The 21,613-nt window shown below is 40.0% G+C and overlaps 1 protein-coding gene and 1 pseudogene across 1 annotated transcript; one reads left to right on the forward strand and one right to left on the reverse strand.

Moving 5' to 3' along the window:
* Positions 1–9,247, forward strand: part of LOC111819244 (cytochrome P450 2K6-like) — a 15,997-nt pseudogene extending 6,750 nt beyond the window's left edge.
* Positions 9,248–20,663: 11,416 nt separating this feature from the next.
* Positions 20,664–21,278, reverse strand: CUNH6orf141 (chromosome unknown C6orf141 homolog). The gene has a single exon (XM_004390827.1). The coding sequence runs from the start codon at positions 21,276–21,278 to the stop codon at positions 20,664–20,666; it is 615 nt and encodes a 204-aa protein (XP_004390884.1).
* Between the last annotated feature and the right edge of the window lie 335 nt (positions 21,279–21,613).

Raw genomic sequence — 21,613 nt, forward strand, 5'->3', positions numbered from 1 at the left:
TGTCATAAAACAACATGTGTACTACTGTTTCACGAGAAACTATTTGTTCTGTAAGCCTTCACCTGAAGTACAATTAAAAAAAATAAAATAAAATAAAACTGCTGTACAATTTTCAAAAATCAGGAAATTAACATTGACATAATATTATTATCAAATCTGCACACGTCATTCAGATGTCACTAATTGTCCCAATAATGTCCTTTATCTCAAAAGGAAATCCTGGAGCATGCATTGCATTCAGTTGTCATGCCTCTTTGTCTCCTTTCATCTAGAACAACTCCTTGGTAATGGGCATTTTTTTTTTATTTCTTTAAATAAAACATACTTATTTCCATATTATTTGTATCAATATGCTAGATGAATAAACCAAAAACCTCATTTTTATCTCAAGAATTTTACTCATTTTCTTATAAAGTTGAGCCCATTCCTAATTAAAAATGAGCTCATTTGAATATTATTTCCACTAATAAATTAATATCAAGACAAATGATCAATGATAGAAACATGGAGATGAATGAAGAAGAGAAAAAGGGGGCTAAGGCTCCCATTTCCTTAGGCTTCCAGCCTCCCCTTTAAGATAGGTGCTAATGTTGAGTAAATCTCAGCAACTGAATGTTCTTCACTTAGAAATAAATGCTTACCCACTGGTAAGTGTTTAATAATCTAAGGAGTGTTCAATGATGCTAAGCAAAACTGGACCCAGTAGCAGAAGAGAGTGAAACAAATATGAAACTAGATGAAGTTCTTTAAACTTGAATGTAGCGTATCCTTTTGAGAAGATATTTTCCCAGATATTATGCACAACCCCCCCAACCCCCCGACACACACACACAAACACTCTAAAATGTCCCTCACCTGGCACATTTTTATTTCTTTAACTGAGCCAAGTGCTGGTTTTCTTTGACATATAACTTTTCATTTTCTTTATGGCAATCTTTTGACCAAGTCGTTGGATGGTACAGTTTGTGCTCAACTACTAACCTAAAGGTTGGAGGTTCGAACCCACTCAGTGGCACAGTGGAAGAAAGGCCTTACCATCTGCTTCCATAAAGATTATAGCCAAGAAATCCCAACGGAACAGTTCTACTCTGTTACACATGGGGTTGCCACGAGTCTAAATGGTCTCAGGGATAAAGGTTTATTTTTCGTTTTGCTGGGTATTTTTCAAGGCTCACTCAAGGGTCACTATCCTTTGATGCATGATCATCAATAATCCCTTTCTTCCATGAAACCCTTTATTTAATAGTCTGTATCAATCAGTATGGAACAGGTTTAATCCTGTCTATGTGAATATTTCTAACCTTGATTAGCAAGTTATGTTCTAGAAAAGGCTTTTGAGATCAAAACAGTAATGAATGCTTCTGTTACTAACGTCATTGTGTCTGTGTTGCTTGGGAAACGGTTTGACTTCCAAGGCACCCAATTCTTGAGACTCTGAACCTTGATTAGTGAAAATGTGAAACTCATTGGAGGTCCTGGAATTATGGCAACTGTATCTTTCTTATTTACTTTTAGTTCCTCTGAGGTTTAAGAGGAATTGTTCAAGAGACCATGAACAAGTATTTATTAGAAAATTATCATTTCAAAAATATATGCTTCCTGGAACATTCTGAGTACAGGCTGAAAGAAATGTGACAGGCTTGCTTGGTTAACACATCTGATAATTCTCCCACCACAAAGTACTACATCAAATATTTTATGATGTGGGTATTGTGAGTCATACCAATAAAGAGTTCACTTTATGATTAGAAATAATCATAATTTTGGCCACCCATCTTTTACCTATACCACTAAGAAGGCATGGAATTTGGAATAAGCAAATGGGTGAATAAGGGGCACTCAGTACAAATCACTTAGGATAGTGAATTTTAACAAGGGAGACTACCGAGTATCAAAAAACATAAAGTGCTAAATAAAATCTCAATATTTATTCTGAGCCATGCAAGTTTATAACAGTGCTGCAGTTCAATATTTTTTTTTTTTTAAATAATTGTGAGTGATAAAGTCACTATCTTCTGCGATGTGGGAAGAAAGAACTTTGTTAAGTAGTTCTCATGTTGATTAGCACCACTGGCAAAAGATCATATTATTTCACTTAGGAATAATTTAGGCTCTGTTATTATAAATGCAGTTTTATTCTAACTACAGGTGCTTGAGAACACCAGAATATGCAACTATAATGTCTAATTTTAGGAGTGACCTTTCATCTCTGGTGTTTGATAAGTCATTTTGGGGGTCATGAACCCTTTGGAGGTCAGATTTCTTTCAGAACCTGACAAAATATAGAGACTCCACAAAAATGAATATACAAACACATAAAATTTAGCAAACAGTGAAGCCCTTCCTGAATTTTCTAGGGGTCGGTGGATATTAGATTAAGTGGCACTGTTCTATAAGACCCACAGATAAGAAGTCCTGTCAAGAATTAAAAAATCAGTATTTTGATCCTACAGAAAATATTAGTGATAAATTTATTGTTACATAAAACTAAAATAGTCTGATTGTTTACCAGGAATCACCTGGGATTTTGCAAAACACTTGGGTTTATAACAAACACTGCTGTTATTTTTCTGTCCTGTCTAGCCTCTAAGTAAATCTATTGCCACAAGCAAAATATACTAAGGTGATTTCAGTACATAGAACTTATCGTAAGCCTTAGCAATATTCATTTTAAGTTACTTAGTTCTGATAAACAACAAAATCTTATTGTCTAGCTCAGTCTGCCATTATCAGTTGATGTAATTCAAATCCATATGAGATGCTTTTTCTATAATGCTTTCATAAATAATGGTGTTACCACAAGCAGTATGTATGCAATTTACGTTGTTGCTCCTTTATTCTTTTAGCTTTTCAATATGTTTCCAGTTTGGAGGTTCCTCCTACAATGTCATAAGACTGTATTCCGGAATGGAGACGAATTATTTTCTTTTATAAGGATGACTTTTCTAGAGCACCTTCATAAACTTGACAAAAATGATCCAAGAAGTCTCACTGATGTCTTTTTGGTCAGACAGCAGGAGGTAATGATATTTTTCTTCAGGGGTTTCCTTAGCTTAGTGTTTATTATTTAGTTTAATTAATAGTATCTGCACGAAAAAAAAATTCCTTTCAAAGGAGAAAAAGAACTGGACTCAATTAAGTTAATAACGGTAAATTAATATACTCCGAAAAATGTCTTCAGTTATTTCTCTCCATTTATTACTTTGCATTCTAGAATATTTTCCACCACTTCTGTTATCTTTCTCTGGAAAAACCAGGACATATAAAAGATCTCAAGATATGACAGTTCTGGAAATGACCATTCTTTTTGGCAATCTTGAATCATGTTTCACTTAGCAATCCCAAGAAAGATTCTTTAAATAATTTTTTAAACCCTCAGTGTTGGGATATTCTAATCACTCAGTTAAAAACTAATATCCGATCTCCCTAAATGCAAATAGCCTTTCTCGTTATTACAATTATTTACCATTATTAGAACTCGGGATCTGTTTTATCCTAAAATTCTCCACAACATTCTCATAATAAAAAAATTCCAATGGACTGAGGGCACAATGCAATGCTTTATTTTTTAAATTCAAGTTATATCTAATGATCTTTCATGTAAAATTATTTCATCACTAATGATTTGTTTTACTCTTTCAGAAGAAAGATAAATCTACCGAGTATTTCAGTGAAGACAGTCTGGTGGTGCTTGTTACTAATCTGTTTGTGGCCGGTACAAAGACCATGGCCTCCATACTTCGCTGGGGAATTCTGCTTATGATGCGGTATCCTGAGGTCCAGAGTAAGCCCCCAACGATTCACAGCACTGCCTGAAGGGAAGGGAAGTCAGAAATCTCATGGAGTGGAAAAAGCAGAATTCTATAACCACACCAAAACCCAAAACCAAACCCATTGCCATTGAGTCGATTCCAAACCATGGCAACCCCATGTGTTACAGAGTAGAGCTGCTGCATAAGGTTCTCTGGGCTATAATCTTTATGGAAGTAGATTGCCAGGTCTTTCTTCCAAGGTGCCACTGGTGGGTTCAAACCACCAACCTTTAGGTTAGTAGTCAGGTGCAAACCAATTGTGCCACCAGTGATCTCCTATAACTACATGTAGTAGCTGTTATTTGTACCCTTGAGTATAATTTATATCTTTAGTTTTCTTAGGATGTAAGAAAGTTGATTCTGTTCTCTAAGCACCCTGAGATGGTCTGAAGGCATCACTATACCCAGGTCCCCAGAAGAGATTTAGGAATGAAGGCCTAGGGGACGGAAGCAGTGCAAAGAAAAGCAAACCCAGGGACTCGGAGAGCACAGGGTTTGACTTCAACATTTAAATAAAACGGGGAAGACTGTTCCAACACCCCCTCTCATCCTAGACTTTAAAAACTTTAATTCCATTTTAACCAGAAAAGATCTCTGATGAGATCACTGAAGTTGTCGGATCAGCCCAGCCTGAAATTGCACACGGAACTCAAATGCCATACACGGATGCTGTCAATCATGAAGTACAGAGATTTGCTAACATCCTGCCCACAGGTTTACCCCATGCAACCACCACAAATATTATCTTTAAAAATTACTTTATTCCAAAGGTAAGGCTATAAGGCTGGAAGGTGAGGGAAGAGGGAGAGAATATCAGCTGCTCAAAAGCACAGAAGCACTAAAATGAACTGTCAAAGACAATCCCAGTCCACTTCACTTTCTTTCCTCTTTCCTTCCCTCTTTCCCTCCCTCCCTTCCAACGAACAGTACAGCGTCTGTGCTATGTATGTAATAGCAATTACTCTGTGGAACTTTATAAGGTATTACTATTCTTCTATGTTATAACTGAGGAAACTGGGGTTCAGAGAGTTTAAGTCATTTGCCGGGATTGGAAGCTTGCCATGTAAGGGAGTCAGGAATCCAGTCAGGGCGTATCATCCCTGAGAGCCTTGCACTTTCACGACATGGCCTCCCTCCAACAGTGCTGCCATGCTTCCCTTCCCTCCTCACACCGAAACACCTCATGCCCTCTTGAGCTCCCAATATTAAGACACCTAGATGCAGCCCTCTGAATTCCACTGGTAAACTGAGGAAGAATGTACAGATATTTCCTAAACTAAACTGAAGGCCAGACTTGGCATAAGGTCAAATATGCTCATAGCTCCAATTCTTTTCCTTGATACCTACATCCACTGTTTCTGGGCCCACCTCTGCATAGATCCAGGGGTGCTACTGGTTATGGAGATCCCTCTCCACACCATCACTTCCTATCCTGTGGATACCCTGGGAACAAGGAGGATGGCTAAATTCCTTTTGGAGCACATATTTTCCAGCACATTTTAAGCACACTCTTGGATTGAGTTAATTAGATTAGCATCTGAGATGGAAAAACAACCAATATCAAAAACCAACATCAACAAGTGATATAGAGGCCACCAAGGAAGTAGCAACAGTGGGTGTGAGCTCGGCCGAGCGTTGCGGTAGGGCTTGCAGTCAAGAGATTTAATTAACTACCTACCAGGGTAAAGGTTACTCAATCTTGCTGAACCTGAGAGTCTTCTCTGTTGTGAAATGGAAATAACCTAGCACAGCTGTTACGAGGATGAGAAAGTCAGTGTACAATGCCCAGTACACATAATTTCTAAAACAGTAAAAATAAATTTATAAAAGCAGAACACTTGAAAACAGTCAATGGCTTTTGGTGAACTCAGAAAACTATACAGATGCATATGGTAAAACAGCTAACCACAAAGACAGTCTTCCAAAGCCTTTTTAAAGAGGCAGCTGGGATTAACTAACCAAGGTGAAGTAGTGAATATTACTCTTAACGTTTTGTTTTGTTTGCTTTTGCTTTTGTTTCTAGTGCTCAGAACACACTTCCTTATACACACTTTCAATTAAAATGACTTTCCTCTGATGGGTCTAATTTGTTTCAGAGCAAGTGGCAAGCTTTGGAAGCAGAATAACTTGTTTTTCAGAGTTTGTTTTGGTGGGCTTGTTTAACTTAAAGGAGCCTTACTGGTGCAGTGGTTAATTGCTCCGCAGCTAACCAAAAGTTTGGTGGTTTGACCCCATCAGTCGCTCCGCAGGATAAAGAAGGGGCAGTCTGCTTAAGTAAAGATTCAGCCTTGGCAACCTTATGGGGCTGCTCTACTCTGTCCTATAGGGTTGCTATGATTCAGAATCGACTTGACAGCAATGGCTTTTATTTAACTTAACTTGTCCACTACGATAGTCCATGGCCGCAGAAGAGAGTTCCCTGAGCACCAGAACCTGCCAGGAACTGCACAAGGTTCTGTCCTGTGTGTACTTTCATCTAGTGCTCACAGTCACCCTATGAGCACTATTGAACTCCCATCATAGAAATTTAGAAAATGGGGGTTATCAAAAATGAAATATCATGCTATTGTCACACAGAAAATACGTGACTAAGTAAGAATTCATCCCCAGTTTTGAGTCCAGTGCTCATGGTTTCTTTTGTTTTTGTTTTTTTTAAATATCTACTTGGAGCCCTGGTGTGTAGTGGTTAAGCATTCAGCTACTAACCAAAAGGTCAGCAGTTCGAATCCACCAGCTGCTTCTTGGAAAACCTGTGGGGCAGTTCTACTCTGTCCTATAGTTCACTGTAAGTTGGAATCGACTGGACAGCAATGGGTTTTTGGTGGTGGTTATATATAGACTTTATTTTGTTGTTGTTGTTGAGAAGGTACACAGCAGAACATAACACCGATTCAACAACTTCTACATGTATAATTCAGTGATACTGATCACTTGAAAAGTTGTACAAAAATTCTCACCCTTCTTTTCCGAATTGTCCCCTCCATTAGCATAAACTTACAGCTCCCCAAGTTTCCCAGCTAATCTTTGGAGTTGCTATTGTCAATTTGATCCCATATTCAAGGCATATTCTTTACTATTGTTTGGCTTTAAGAAGACTTCAGGAGATATTTTTGATTTCTGTATGAACCCCCAAAACTATTGCTCTGAAATAATCGTTAAACCTTAAACTTGAAACCAAAAATACTCATGTTTTTTATTTGGTGAAACCAGTTGCCATTAAGTTGACTCCAACTCAAAGCAACACCATTTGTGTCAGAGTAAAACTGTGCTCCACAGGGCTTTCAATAGTTTATTTTTTGGAAGTAGATTGCCAGGCCTTTTCTCCAAGGCACCTCTGAGTGGACTCAAAACTTCAGCCTTTGGGTTAATAGCTGAGCATGTTAACTGTTTGCACCACCCAGGGACTCCTTTTTTACTTGGTACTGAATAAAACTTTGGTCAAATATACCACATTGACTCTCAAGCCCTGCTGCCTCTCCACTTTCACTTTTTCCATTTCCTAATGGAGCATATGATAGAGAAAATATTGAAGTTGTCAAGGATTTCATTTTACTTGGAACCACAATCAATGCCCATTGAAGCAGCAGTCAAGAAATCAAACGACGCAGTCACTGGGCAAATCTGCTGCAAAAGACCTCTTTAAAGTGTTAAAAAGCAAAGATGTCACTTTGAGGACTAAGGTGTGCCTGACCCAAGCCACAGCATTATCAATTGTCTCATATGCATTTGAAAGCCGGACAATGAATAAGGAAGATTGAAGAATTGATGAATTTGAATTATGGTGTTGGGGAAGAATATTGAATATACCATGGACTGCCAGAAGAACGAACAAATCTGTCTTGAAAAAAGTACAGCCAGAGTACTCCTTAGAAACCAGTACGGTGAGACTTCGTCTCATGTACTTTGGACATGTTATCAGGAGGGACCAGTCCCTGGAGAAGGACATCATGCTTGGTAAAGTCGAAGGGCAGCGCAAGAGAGGAAGACTGTCAACAAGATGGACTGACATAGTGGCTGCAACAATGGGCTCAAATATAGCAACGATTGTGAAGATTGCACAGGACCAGGCAGTGTTTTTGTTCTGTTGTACGTCAGGTTGCTATGAGTTGCAACTTACTCAATGGCACCTAACAAAAAGAACAACCGAGCACACTACTTCTGAAAAATTGCCAGCTGAGATCACAATATGTCTTTAAACAATCACATCCTTAGAAAGGAATTTAATATCTCTGTCACTAACATTTTTATTTCTAGGGTACTGAGATCATCATCTTGCTGACCTCAGTACTTGGGATCACACACTGGGGGAGAAACCAGATGCATTTAATCCTGAGCATTCCCTCAACTCTGATGGAAAGTTTATCAAGAAAGATTCTTTCATGCCATTTTCAGTGGGTAAGGTATCTTGTTTGAGAAAGACTAGGTTTGAAAAATATGGACAGATGTAGCTTTGTCTTAGAACTGTGTTAAGGCTTTGCTCTTTTCCACATGGCACTAAACTTCAGAAATATAGAAGTGTCTTTAAATTGGCTATATGACATTAAGCATTGAACAACACTTTCTGAGGGAATCTTTGAAGATTCCTTGTGGCTTGGGAGTTTGAAGAGAAGATTAGGTAAGGAGATAATGGGCACCCTACTTCACAACCAGAAAAGTTCTGTTTGAATATGTGTAAATAACGGTGTTTCCCTTAAGATTTCTTTGGGTGGGTGTGGGTGGGGGAAGTTTCTATTGGTATAAATTTTGAAATTCAGAGAACTAACTTCTGATGCATTGGTGGTTCAATGGTAGAATTCTTGCTTCCATAATGGAGACCTAGTTCAATTCCAGCCAATGCACCTCATGTGTAGCCACCACCTGTGTGTTAGCGGAGGCTTGTGTGTTGCTTTGATGCTGAACAGGTTTCAACAGAGCTTTCAAACTAAGACAGACTAGGAGGAAAGGCCTGGCAATCTACTAAAAAATCAGCCACTGGAGCCCCATGGATCGTAACGGTGTGATCGGCAACCGATTATAGGGATGGTGCAGGATAGGGCAGTGTTTCGTTCAGTTGTGCATGAGGGCACCATGAGTAGGGGGCCGTCTGGACAGCAGCTGACAACAACAAAGAGGGAGACTGAACCCACAAGTCTCACAAGAAGTTAAGTGACTAGCCCAGGCATACCAAAGTAGGAGAAACCCTCTGTTTTTGTCTTTATCGAGATTGTTTTTCAGATTTTTGCGCCAGTACTTTCTAAACCCCACCACATCCATCTCTCCAGGTCGGCTGATGTGTGCTGGTGCGTCACTAGCCAAGATGGAGCTTTTCCTTGTCTTGACCAGTCTCGTGCAGAAGTTCACCTTCTAACCACCCCCTGGACCTGGACCTAAGCCCTGACATTGGCTTCACCACTCGACCAATGCCTCACAAGATACGTGCTCTGCCCCAGGCCTAGGCTCTGCTCGGGTTCTGCAGCTCCAGGTCTAGGCATTATCTCATGGTCCTTAGTACAGACTTCTTTTTCCTGCATTTTGCCCACCAGGATATTCTGCCAAGCACTTCTGCGTTATTTAAGCAGTCACCAGTCACACCTTCACGGAGTGTTCTCAGGTCAGATCGAATTGAGTTCCTGTGCTAATCGCTGTAGTACAAACCTCCCTCCTGCCATTCTGTAAATCAGAACAAATGAACAGAGTATTTGACACAAAGAATTTTACTTAGTGCTCCAAGTCTTGGTCCTTCAAACATGAAACTGCTGTGTCCCTCCAAGGCATATGAAAAGTCCAAGAACCAATCAGTAGTTATCACTGAAGAAAATTCAACTGTATAGGGTTGCTAGGCGTTGGAATCGACTCAATGGCAACACGTTTTTAAGTTAAGAACCACACTAAACATAAAGCATTAGTCTCATTCTGCATACAATAACCAAAAAGGCGCTGAATAACAGATAACTGGTTGTGAGGTCAAAAAGTGAATGCTACCGCTCGGCGCATAATGGAAACTTGAACCCTGTAGCTCCCACATCCCTGTATTCAATGCTCTGAAGTGTCAGTGAAGGCACATACAAGGGACCCTACCAGAAGAATAAAGAAGTCACTGTCAGTTCTCCCAAGACACAAAGCATTTTTGGCCTTTATGAAGTCAAATGTACTTCCCAATCATCAACACAGTGATTCTCTTGCTCATACATGATCCCCAATCCAGTATTTTCCACAAAGTATTTTAGAATAAGTCAAATGGGGTATAAATATTCAGATTCCATGACTTCTTAGCTGAAACAAATGAAAACAAAAATGATACAAGATACTGGCCCAGTTAATCTTCATTTATTGTTTCAACATAAGCATTTTCTGGAGTTACATTTACCATATAACTGGAGTTCAATAATATATCTGTTAATTCTAAACCCAAAGTCAACATTAATTAACTTAGTGGACTGTTCTCTTTTACACAAGGAATAACACAAGGAATAATAGAAACAGCTTTGATTAGAGATCAGGAAACCTGAGCTTTAGTTCCAATCCTTCCCGTCCTCCATTTTTATAACTTTATGGCTACATATTGGCAGATGGCGTTACCTGTGAGTTGAAATTGATTCGAAGGCAACAGGTGTTTTCCAACACATCTGACACCTGGAGCAGATAATTTTTAACACCAATATCACAAACATTGTGTTCAGTAATAATCATAAAATGAAACAAATAATAACTTTGATTCTTTGGATACAGTCTGATAATATATTGAGCAAATAATTGTCCAGTAACTGACAAATGAACTTTAATAAAACTGAAACACCTTCTAAAGAAACAATTAAGACAACTGCTAAATCATGCCACTGATATGTTTTATTTTTTGATTCCTTCTTTAGGTTTAAAATCAATTAACAATGGAAAAGAATACATTTCAAAGTTAAAGATATTATTCAAATCCAGTAGAATATTTCACGTATGAACTACATTTATACTTACCAAATAAAAATATTACATACTGCTGCTTCCCTGTTTTAAATTTTACACATAGTAACTGCAAGTGGACCACAGTAAGGTGCCACTTCATACCCATAAGAGTGACTAATTTTTTTTTTAAAGGAAAATAACAAGTGTTCTTGAGGCTGTGCAGAAATTGAAACCCTCATAGATTGCTGGTGGGAATGTAAAATGGTGCATGTCCTGTGGAAAACAGTTTGGCATTTCCTCAAAAAGTTAACTATAGAATTCCCATATGATGCAGCAATTCTACTCCTAGGTAACTACCCAAGTGAACTGAAATGGGTTTCCAAAGGAAAACCTGTGCATGAATGTCCACAGCAGCATCATACTTAACAGTCAAAAAGTGGAAACAACCAAAATGTCCATCCACTGATGAACAGATAAACAATAAGTGGTATATTGATACAATGGAAAATTGATGTAGTCACAAAAAGGAATGAAGTATGGATGATACATGCTACAACACGGATGAATCTTGAAAATTGTCTTAGTCATCTAGTGCTGCTATAACAGAAATATCACAAGTGGATGGCTTTAACAAAGAGAAATTTATTTTCTCACAGTCTAGTAGGCTACAAGTCTGAATTCAGGGCGCTGGCTCCAGAGGAAAGCTTTCTCTGTCTGTCAGCTCTGGAGGAAGGAAGGTCCTTGTGATGCATCGGTCTTCCCTTGGTCTGGGAGCATCTCAGCGCAAGAACCTCAGATCCAAAGGACGCACTCTGTTCCTCGCACTGCTTTCTTGGTAGCATGAGGTTCCCATGTCTCTCTGCTTGCTTCTCTCTTTCATATCTCAGAAGAGATTGGCTTAAGACACTATCTAATCTTGTAGATTTTATGAATATAACCGCTGCTAATCCATTTTATTACATCATAGTCACAGGATTTACAAGACATACGGAAATCACTTCAGATTACAAAATGGTAAACAATCATATAATACTGGGAATCATGACCTAGCCAAACTGACAGATACTTTTGGGGGACACAGCTCCATCCATGACAAAAACATTATGCCAAGTTAAGGAAAGAAGATACAAAAAATCACCTATTATATGATTCCATTTATATGAAATGCCCAGGATAGGCAAATCCATAGAGACGGAAAGCAGATTAGTGGTTGCCAGAGGCTAGGGAAAGGGGAAAATGGGAAGCGACTACTTAACTGGTACCGGGTTTCTTTTTAGGGTGATGAAAATATTCTAGAGCTAGATAATCATGACGTTGCACGAAGCTACTGAATTGAACACTTTAAAATCGTTAATTGTATGTTTTCACTTCAATTAAAAAATAAGAAATACTCCAAGTGGTCACATATAATGACACAACTAAAGGACTTGAGTTATTTTCTTAATCCCTGTAACTGCTATGCCGTGAATGTTTATACTGAATCTACTCTTGAACTCAGGAATATATAGAGGTTGGAGACACAAACTATACTGGAAATAAGTTCGAAAGATTCTGCACCCTTAGGAATTTACTCTCAAAATGAATACATGTAACTGAGTCCGGGGGACAATACTAAGAGTTCTTCTAATTCCACATGGAAAAAATAGTAAAGGAAAAGAAATAAAAATGTGCTAATTTGAAGCTTACATCTGTATGATTAAATATCAAACAGCAATCACAGGAATTTTTTATAATTTAAATGAAAAATAGATTTTCCTCCCCCCCCAGGAGTATTTTATCACTAAGTACATAGTTATAATAATACACTTTTAGTGGGGTATTGTCATTATTTTAAAATCTCTAAAGACAATGCAAATGCTTATTGCCTACCCCTGGGGCAAATCCTAACCATGGCCCAATCCTTGGCACACCGCTTACATAGGTCACCCACACAGTCACAGAGTCCCCTTTCTTCCACTTGTTGATGAAGAAAATTAATAACAGACAGCTTACTTTGATTTTAACATTTTTCTTATCCACAAAACCAAATATTAATCATAAAAAGTCTGTCAGAAACTGTTCTAAACCAAAACCAAACTCGTTGCCGTCAAATCAGTTCTGATTCATAGCTGCCCAATAGGACAGAGTAGAACTGCCCCATAGGGTTTCCAAGGAGTGGCTGCCGACCTTTTGGTTAGCAGCCAAGCTCTTAACCACTGCCTTATCATTCTAGGAAAGGATAGTCAACAAACCATTACCTCCTATTTTAAATCTCAGAAAGTCTCTTGGCTGCAGGTGGGTAGAGGGCCAAATTATTAGCAGCCAGGTTAGAAGTAAATTGGTATCAGTTGATTTCAGTCATGGGGGAGGGCAGGGTTCTATCAATCATGTTAAGATTAGCCAATGGTTGATCTTCTGTATTTCTCCCTCCTTTTGTCTTTATAAGCCCCACTGTACCTAACTTTCTGCAAGCCATTTGCATTTTTCTGGAATCTAAATGGCCTTCCTAATGCATACAGAGTAACTACTCAGAATAAACTTTCTAATTTCGGTGATTTTTTATTATTTTTAACACACTCTAATATAATTCCAATCGGAGAGAAATGGTCCGATTTTGATTATAAGATTATTGTAAGTTTGCACATTTTCCCTCCCAGTTGACTCTGCAGCCTGAACCCGATAGCCTCAGGCATCTGGGTCAATACTGAGACCAGCTTGGGAAGTCCATAAGCATGATCAAGGCTTCTTTCTCTCCGAGGTACAGACACCAGTGATCAGAGGAAGAATCCTTACAGAAGTTGACTGCGTTCATGAGCCCTCCCTGAAAGCTCTCTTGGTTTGGTAAAAATTATCTGATGTCCCTTATACTTTCTCACTGCTCTTCCAAGAAAGTTAAAGTCAAGATATTGTATTGTACCCACTTTTCTGTGAATCTAGTAGGGCTTCAAATTAGCTCAGTCACAAGATTTCATGTGCCTAAGGATGGTCCAATGGGTTTCAGTCCTGCGCCAGGTTGTCCAATAAACCAGTCTGAATACTAGGCTTAGGCACTCAGTAACCTCAGAGTGACCACTAGGCATTACCCCATGCCTAGGTGAAATCTATGCAGCTCTTCCTTTACTTCAGTAAGGTGGCACTAATCCACTATATAATATTTGCATGCCAACAGTAAGGGCATAACTATGCCAAAGCATATTTCACCCCCATAAACTACTTACAGTGCTTCATTCTGGATGTCTCTAAGAGAGAATTGTAATGTTATTATCTCCAAAAAAAAATCCTGTAACTGGATCTTTCAGTATCTAACTCAGCCTTCACGATTGTCCTAAAACTAATGAGTGACTGAATAAACAAACGGACAATGGCCAAACTATATATGACAATAGAGCTCTAACCTCTAACCAGTTCAAGAAACCAAGCCACAGCCTCTGCAGCAAAAGACCAGGACATTTAGGACTTGGTCAATGACAGGCAGCTTCCCTGTTTTTTGCTCCCAATATCCCTTCCAACTCAGAGAAGGCCCTAAACCAATCACATAAAACAAGCCCAGTTTCTAGTCAGCCAGTCTCTAGCTTCCCCATGCTGACAGCTTCCAATAAGAACATATCTGAAGCCTGTGCTTTTTCACTATAAAGAATTCCCTGGTCCAGCCTCCCTTTGTGTCTCTGATGAGCGAGCGCAAGTGATGGTGGCTGACTCCCTTGCTGTATTAAGCTCTAAATGAACAGCCTGTTGTCATTTGGGTGGTCTTTATTTTCTCACTAAAAATATGCATTTTGTGAAGGCTACAGTCTCCTAAAACTACTCATGCCATCTTAAACTTAGACATCTTAAATTCCGTAACTCCTTGCTTTGTTGGTGACGGTAAGCTACATAGTGCCTAGAACTGACCATAACTCGTTACTCTCTCCAGAGCAAACTGGACTGCTTCTTTTTCTCTCTCCATTTAGGGAAGTGAAAAGGTACACAGATTTGCCTTTCCTACTTCAAGAGTCAAGTCATGACTGCAGTTATAAAGAAGTCAGGGTGTTCAAAAGTCACAGCCCTTTGTTTTCTTACCTGAATTTGCTGATTCAAATTCAGGCTCCACATTTCCCCCACCCCCTCGCAATTCACCTCAAGTGGTGGCAAGCCCTGACTGAGCCAAGAATGTTGCAACTGGGTTTTCTCTAATGACTTCCTGCCTCTCTTCCCTTAAGGAGTTTTGGAGAACATACTATTTCACATTCTCAGATAATCAAAGAACCACATTTCTGAAACAGTGTGACCTCCAATAATCAATCAGTGTTTCCTTAGGAAAAATTTGAGAATGATAAGGCTCTTTAAAAAGACACAATAAAGCTCTTTAGAGATCTCTTTACTAATTCACAAAACCATATATACCATATTTCATTCTTCTGTAATCTCTAACCCTTTGCATAATTCTACAAATTAATATTTTCATGGTATTGCTAATAATTAAGAAAAAATTAAGACTAGTTTTTATAAGCAAAAAAGGAAGATAGAGAACCAAATATAGGGTATGTGTCCAATGCTTCTTAAACTCTAATGTAAAAACCAGTTGTGCCTATTCTGTTTTTCTGAGATGATAAAACATCAGATTTAAAATCCCAGAGGGAAAACAAACCTAACAGAGCAGGTCCTAAAAAAAGTACTCAAAGTTCCTACCTGTGAAACTGTTTTCAAAGACTGCCAAACACAGTATAATTTAGGTTTTTGAGCCTTAGAATAAATCCTTATCACAAGATTAGGTCATTTCTAAGGACTTTTAGAAGATCTTGTTAAAATGCACATTCCTGTTCAGTAGATCTGGGGTGTGGTCTGAGATTCTGCATTTCTAAAACCTTAATAGGAGATGCCCGTGTAGCTGATCCAAGGACCACAATTTGAGCAGCATTGGTATAAGCTATAGCATATAGTTTACATAAAGATAATATTCAGAAAATAAAAAAGAGTATATATAGGTTATACTATTTTGTATAGTTTATACTCATAAAAGTATGCATGCATGCATATAAACATAAAAATAAATATAACCAGACTAGAAACATACAAAATATTAACAGAGATTAGGGTTCATGTTTTTCGTTTTCTTTAATTCTCTGTACTTTTTCCTTACAAAAATGTTTCTTCAAATTTGTCTGTAGTGAGTATAACTTTTTCTCTTAGTAGAAAGCTTTCCCCTTCTTTTTTTTTAAGCAAAGAGCTACATAAGGTTTTATCACCAAGTGCCGGTGATAACTGACAAGAATGAGAATAGCAAATCAAATGTAATGAATCTCAAAGGTGACAGAGATTGTGGACAAAGGGTTTTAATAGAGGTCAACACTTGTCTGATGGTGGTTCTCAAGGGCTGGGCCTCACTCTGTGACATTCATCCTAGGTCACTTAAGTGGCCAGGTGATTTCTGGAAGTCCCTGTTGTGATTCATCCACCTAACACAATGATTTTAGATGATCCTATTTCGGGGTGAGGTGGAGCTAAGATGAAAGAGCCAAGCCCCAGCCATTCTCAGAGATTTCTTAGTACTCAGGATGCCCATTTGAATTCACACCCTGGACACTGTGAGTGGGAAAGGTTTCCTCAGGCTCTTCATAGAACAAGTTCTGCATGGATCAGGAAAACCTGTGAAGCAAATTCAACAGTGGTTCGACTTATTATTTTTTGTTTCCAGTGAGACATGTCTAAGGGAAATTTATAAGCATGTGAGAAGGCCTAGTTGTAGGCAGTTAACAGGGAGGCAGATACATTGAACAAGTGCTTTAAAAAATGTTTTTTACTTCAAAAAAACACCACCAAATCTGTCACCATCAAATCAATTCTGTCTCATGGTGACCCCATGTATTAGAGAGTAGAACTGCTCCATAGGGTTTTTTTGTCTGTAATCTTTACAAAAGCAGACTGCCAGCCCTGTCTTCCTCAGCGCCACTGACTAGGTTCAAACCACTAACCTTTACGTTATAATTGAAGACAAACTGTTTGTGCCACCTAAGGACCTTTTTTTAACCTAAAGGAAATAAAATTAACTCAAACATATTTGGACTAAAGGACTTAAACTGACTTGAATGAATATAATTTCAACCGAAAGGACATAAAATGAAAACAAATTGTACCCATTCTGCTTTTCTAGATGACAGGGCATCAGATTTAAAACTCCAGAGAGAAAACAATCTAACCTGCCCACGGCCTAAAGAAAGTGTGCAAAGCTCCTACCTCCAAAGGAGAACTAGGCAGTTTGTGAGACATTTTCAAAAACTCAGCCAGGCACCCTGCAATTTAGGTCTTTGAGCCTTAGGATAAGTCCTCATCACATGGGTAGGTGGTCATTTCTAAGGAACTTAAGGAATGTACTGATCTATTAAACCTTGGGAACATCTAGAGATAAATCCTTTCTTTCAGGAGTATAATAGGAAAGAGTGTCAGTAAAAGCTGGTTTGGGTCTCATAGGATTTCTCGTGTTGGATGCCTTCTATTCTTTTTTATTAAATTAAAGGATAAAGCCTGGTTAGTATAAAAAGTGAGCTAAACAATAACAACAACAACAACGACAACAACAATAATGACAACAACAACAATAGCTAATGTTGAGCATTTATTGTATGCCAGGCACTGTTCTAAGTATTTTTCACTTAATCCTAAGAAAACACCCTATGATATAGATACTATTTATTACAGATTTCCCTGGCTATCCGAAAGTACAGCACTCCTATGAAGTCCTTCCTAAGCCGAAATGGCATGAAGCAAAGAAGCAATTACCACTAATTTATATGGGAAAATTTTTTGAGCGTCCCCAGACTCAAAAAATAACCTACCAAGTCATACCAAATAACACATAAAACCTGAAACAACACTAACATATAGTAAAAGCTGAGATGCTGAGTGTAGTTCCCCGGGAAGGAGCTTGGTGAGGCCACTCTGGCTGCTCAGGGTGCACGCTTCCCTCTTTAACGGCTTACTGCAAAAGAAACACTGAATGCTATTTCTGCTTTTTTTTGTAAAAGTGAAAATTCTCTTCAGATTTCTTTCAGTTAGCGAAAACAGGTACAAATGTAGGTCTTTCATAAAAGCAAAGTGGCATAAAGCGAACTTTGGAAAAGCCGGAGATACCTGTATCACCATTGAACAAATAAGGACATGGAGGCACATGGAGACTAGGCACTCTACCCAAGATCACAGAGACGTTAAGACATGAAGCTGGGTTTGAACCAAAGCAGTTGACCTTGGACTTGCCTCCAAACGCAAAGCAATTGAAGGATGTTATCGTTTCTGGTCATTGCTCCCAGTCGGAATCGACTCAAGGGCAACGGGTTTGGTTTGGTATATCCAATGCTGGAGAACCAGTGGCTCAGTAGGTAAGAGCTACAGCTGCTAACCAAAAGGTCTGCAGTTTGAATCCACCAGCCTCTCCTTGGAAATCCTATGGGGCAGTTCTACTCTGTCCTATAGGGTCACTATGACTTGGAATTGACTCAAGGGCAACGGTTTTTTTTTGTTTTTTTTTTTAATTCAGTGCTCAATCATCAGGGGGATGTATGACTCACAATCAAATTTTTTTATTTCAGGTCTGAAATCTGCCATGAAGTTTAGCCTCCACTGGGAGTCTAGCAGGGTTGTTAAGGAAAAGAGACTGTCACCTTTCCTACATGCTAATTAGTTCTGAACACAGAATAGCTCAAGTGCTGGCTTCCTCTCTCAAGTGAGGGTCTCAAGGGCCTGAGACCACTAGTAGTGATTCTCCAGCCAACAGGCCTTGCTGTATTCGGGGATATCAGTGTGATTCTAGTCCTTCTTACAAACATGTGTTAGAAAACCTGGGATGTCTTCAGTCATCTTTTGACTCCTGTGATATCCTTTGTACCTTAGGAGGGGAAGGAGATGATCATATTCTGTGTCGATATAGTAAGCATGCAATTACTAGCTGTATGACCCACACAAGCCACATGATCTCTAAGACCTAGGCTGACTCCTCTGTAAAATAAGGGCATACTTTGCCTGCCAGGAGACAAGAGCTGGATCCAATGATAGTTTGAGGACATTCCAAGCTCTAAACTTAAAAGAGGGGCAGAAAAGGAGGGACAGGGTGGGGACACTGCTCAACCATTTACTCTTCAGAAGCCAAGGTCCCACTTAGTTTAATTCTCACAGTACACCTGATTTAGGAAATAATACTGGAGTCATTATTCCCTGCCCTTGAGCATAGAGAATGTGACCCACCTGGAGCTGGGCCCACAAGGACTCATAAGGACACAACAACTGGGCCCTGAGGTATAAAGACAATAGCTAAAATAATCTTGGAAAACATCTTTTAGGGAAACTTTCACATAAAGCCGATCAAACACAACACAAAAGACTTTCCCCTCTTATCTTTTTCTATTAGCATTTAGTGAATAGAAATTTGTTAGACCAATGAAGACCCTCCTGACTCTTTACTGAAAACTGTACCAATGATTGTTAAGAAAGACAATTCAAAATGTAGGATCACAGTTTCTAGCCAATCTGAAAAGGCTAAGCTCTCAATGATTTTGCTCATTTGTAATGTTAATATACACTGATGGCTCTGTAACTGTTCTTTGGACTTGGGCAGACAGGGCTGTGGCAGCATGCTTGTCCATTTTCCCACTTTTGTCTGTTCTGTTTCCTTGGACTCCGGCAGACATGCCTCTGGCAGCATGGTTGTCCGCTTCCGCCTTCTGCCCTTTTGAATATATGCCGAATAAAACTTTCTTTTGCTTTACTAAACTTTATGTTTTTCCCCTACAACACACCAAATACTATTTCAGTAGTGGGTAAAGTCAAGCAGTTCAGCTCTAGAAGGAAGTGCTCGGCTCCTCTCACATACCCAAAACAGGCACAACAGAATCCACGCTAGTAAGGAGATAATAAAGATGGTGTTTAACAATAAACAGGAATAAATAAAATAAGAAAAATAAATTGCTTCAACAACACCAGGAGAGATTTTGTTTTCTTCAACAACACCAGGAGAGATGAATTTATCAATCCAGTCTTGTCTACAACCCTTAATGATAAATAATTATGGACAAGAATGAGACATACACTCATTTTATGGCAAATGATACATTTCTATCTACTTTTAGATGCAGTATTTTTTTTACATGTAGTATTTTTAACATTAAAATAATTAAAAAAAAAATTCCGATTAAAGGCATACTGAAACCAGCACGGCTCCATTTTTGCTGGACTAAATCAGATATTCTTTGGGGTGAGCTCCTTCTAAATAGCATTTGTCTGTCTTCTATTTTCCCCTTTCTTTTCCTAGCTCCTTTCTCTTCTCCATAGCACTGGGATGTGGGGGAAAAAGTGAAAAATGTGCACATCAGAAGAGAGTGACAAAAGATTTTGTTTACTTGTGGCTTTGTTTTATGGTGCTCCTCTTCCCCCTCCCGCCCCCATTTCTTTCTTTTCAGGTTTAAAACATATCTCTCTTCCCATCCACTCCCACCCTTGTAGTAAGCAGAACCTTCATTTCTGCTTATATGTCCTAAAGAAAAAGGGGAAGAAGGGTCAATTAAAAGGTATTGCAAAATGAGAGAGAATTAACAACTGCCTGTCTTATTTCAAAAACTCTCACATTCTGCCAATTTGAAAATACCTTTTCTCCCTGTCTTCTGAATGACTTAGATACCCAGGCCATCGCAGTATTTAAGTCACAAAGGAGGTGTCACGTTTCTTACAGTTCTGCAAGCTGTAACGGGTGCCCTGTCACCCTTAAGTGTTACGCCAGTATCATAAAAGTTTCTTTCTGACAGTTAATTGCAGGCTGCGGTTCTCGAATAGCATTTGTCTTTCTTTAAGGATTATCGCAGATGCACCAACGTCGCGCATTCCTCCGGCTCCTCTTTCCTGTTTAATCTCCTCGGGGAGTCAGATCCTGCGGGACCGTGAAACGCTCCTCTCCGCGGCGAGGAAGCGGGGTGCCTCTTTCCATGCCAACAGAACCTGGAGTTCCCCAGGTGTCCCGGCGCTCCCAAAACTGCCTCAAGCCCTGTTGGTGCGAAAAGTGACCGCGGTCATAGAGTGCTTCTCGGTCCTCGTGGTCATGCTGCCCTTCGTCCACGCGGTCTGCAGCACTTCTTGTGTCACCTGATAATCCACGACCCGCACGAGCACGGATTTGGGTGGGGCTGCTGAGTCCTGCCGCAGGGATACGGAGGGAGAGTCTACACGGTTGTCAGAAATTCGCTGTCCCCGTGGAAAAAGAGAAGATGGGCAGCCGGGCTCCTGGTCGTCTCCGCCCGCCTGAGGAAGGTCCTCCCCACCGGCCACCTCTTCCCGTGCAGGATCCCCTGAAGTCCCCAACCACCTCTCTGGGTGCAGAAGAAAGAGCACTTTGTCTCTGACCCAGGACTCACAGTCCAGGTTTTCTCCAGCCGACGATCCGGGGGCTCGGGCTGCAGACCCGTCCACTTGAGCGCTGCCCCTGCTTCCGCTGGTTCCCGCCGCGGTGGGATCCCGGGCGCCGGCCGCCAGGGGAGCCCTGCGCCCCTGCTTTCCCGGAAAGAGCCCGGCGCGCCTGGGGCGGAGGGGTGAGCCCACGGGATATGAAGCTTCTCGCGGCCCCAAAGTCCCCATTCTGTCGGGAGGATCATTCATGGTTTGTTCGTTCACGGGTTCAGCAGCAGCTCCTGCTGAGCTCGCTTGAGCGCGGGGAGAACAGGCCCAGGGTGTGGCCTCCGCTGCCCGCCCGGGACTCCCCGCCCGCCAGAACTAGAAACAGGATTAGCCTTAGGTTCTGACCGCTGCCTCCTTTCCCTCCTGTCTTCCCCAGGTCTGGTCCATTTCTCTCTCAACTTTCTAGCCATTTAAAGACAAAAAGTCTTAACTTCAGCCCCATTCGCTTTTCTCCTTCCTCCCTTCACCCACTCCAGCTCTGCTCCCTTTGCATATTTCTGATCCATTCCCTCTTTCTTCTCAGTTCCGCCCTACTT

Source organism: Trichechus manatus, unplaced genomic scaffold (assembly GCF_000243295.1).
Source record: "Trichechus manatus latirostris isolate Lorelei unplaced genomic scaffold, TriManLat1.0 scaffold00331, whole genome shotgun sequence".
Classification (NCBI taxonomy): domain Eukaryota; kingdom Metazoa; phylum Chordata; class Mammalia; order Sirenia; family Trichechidae; genus Trichechus; species Trichechus manatus.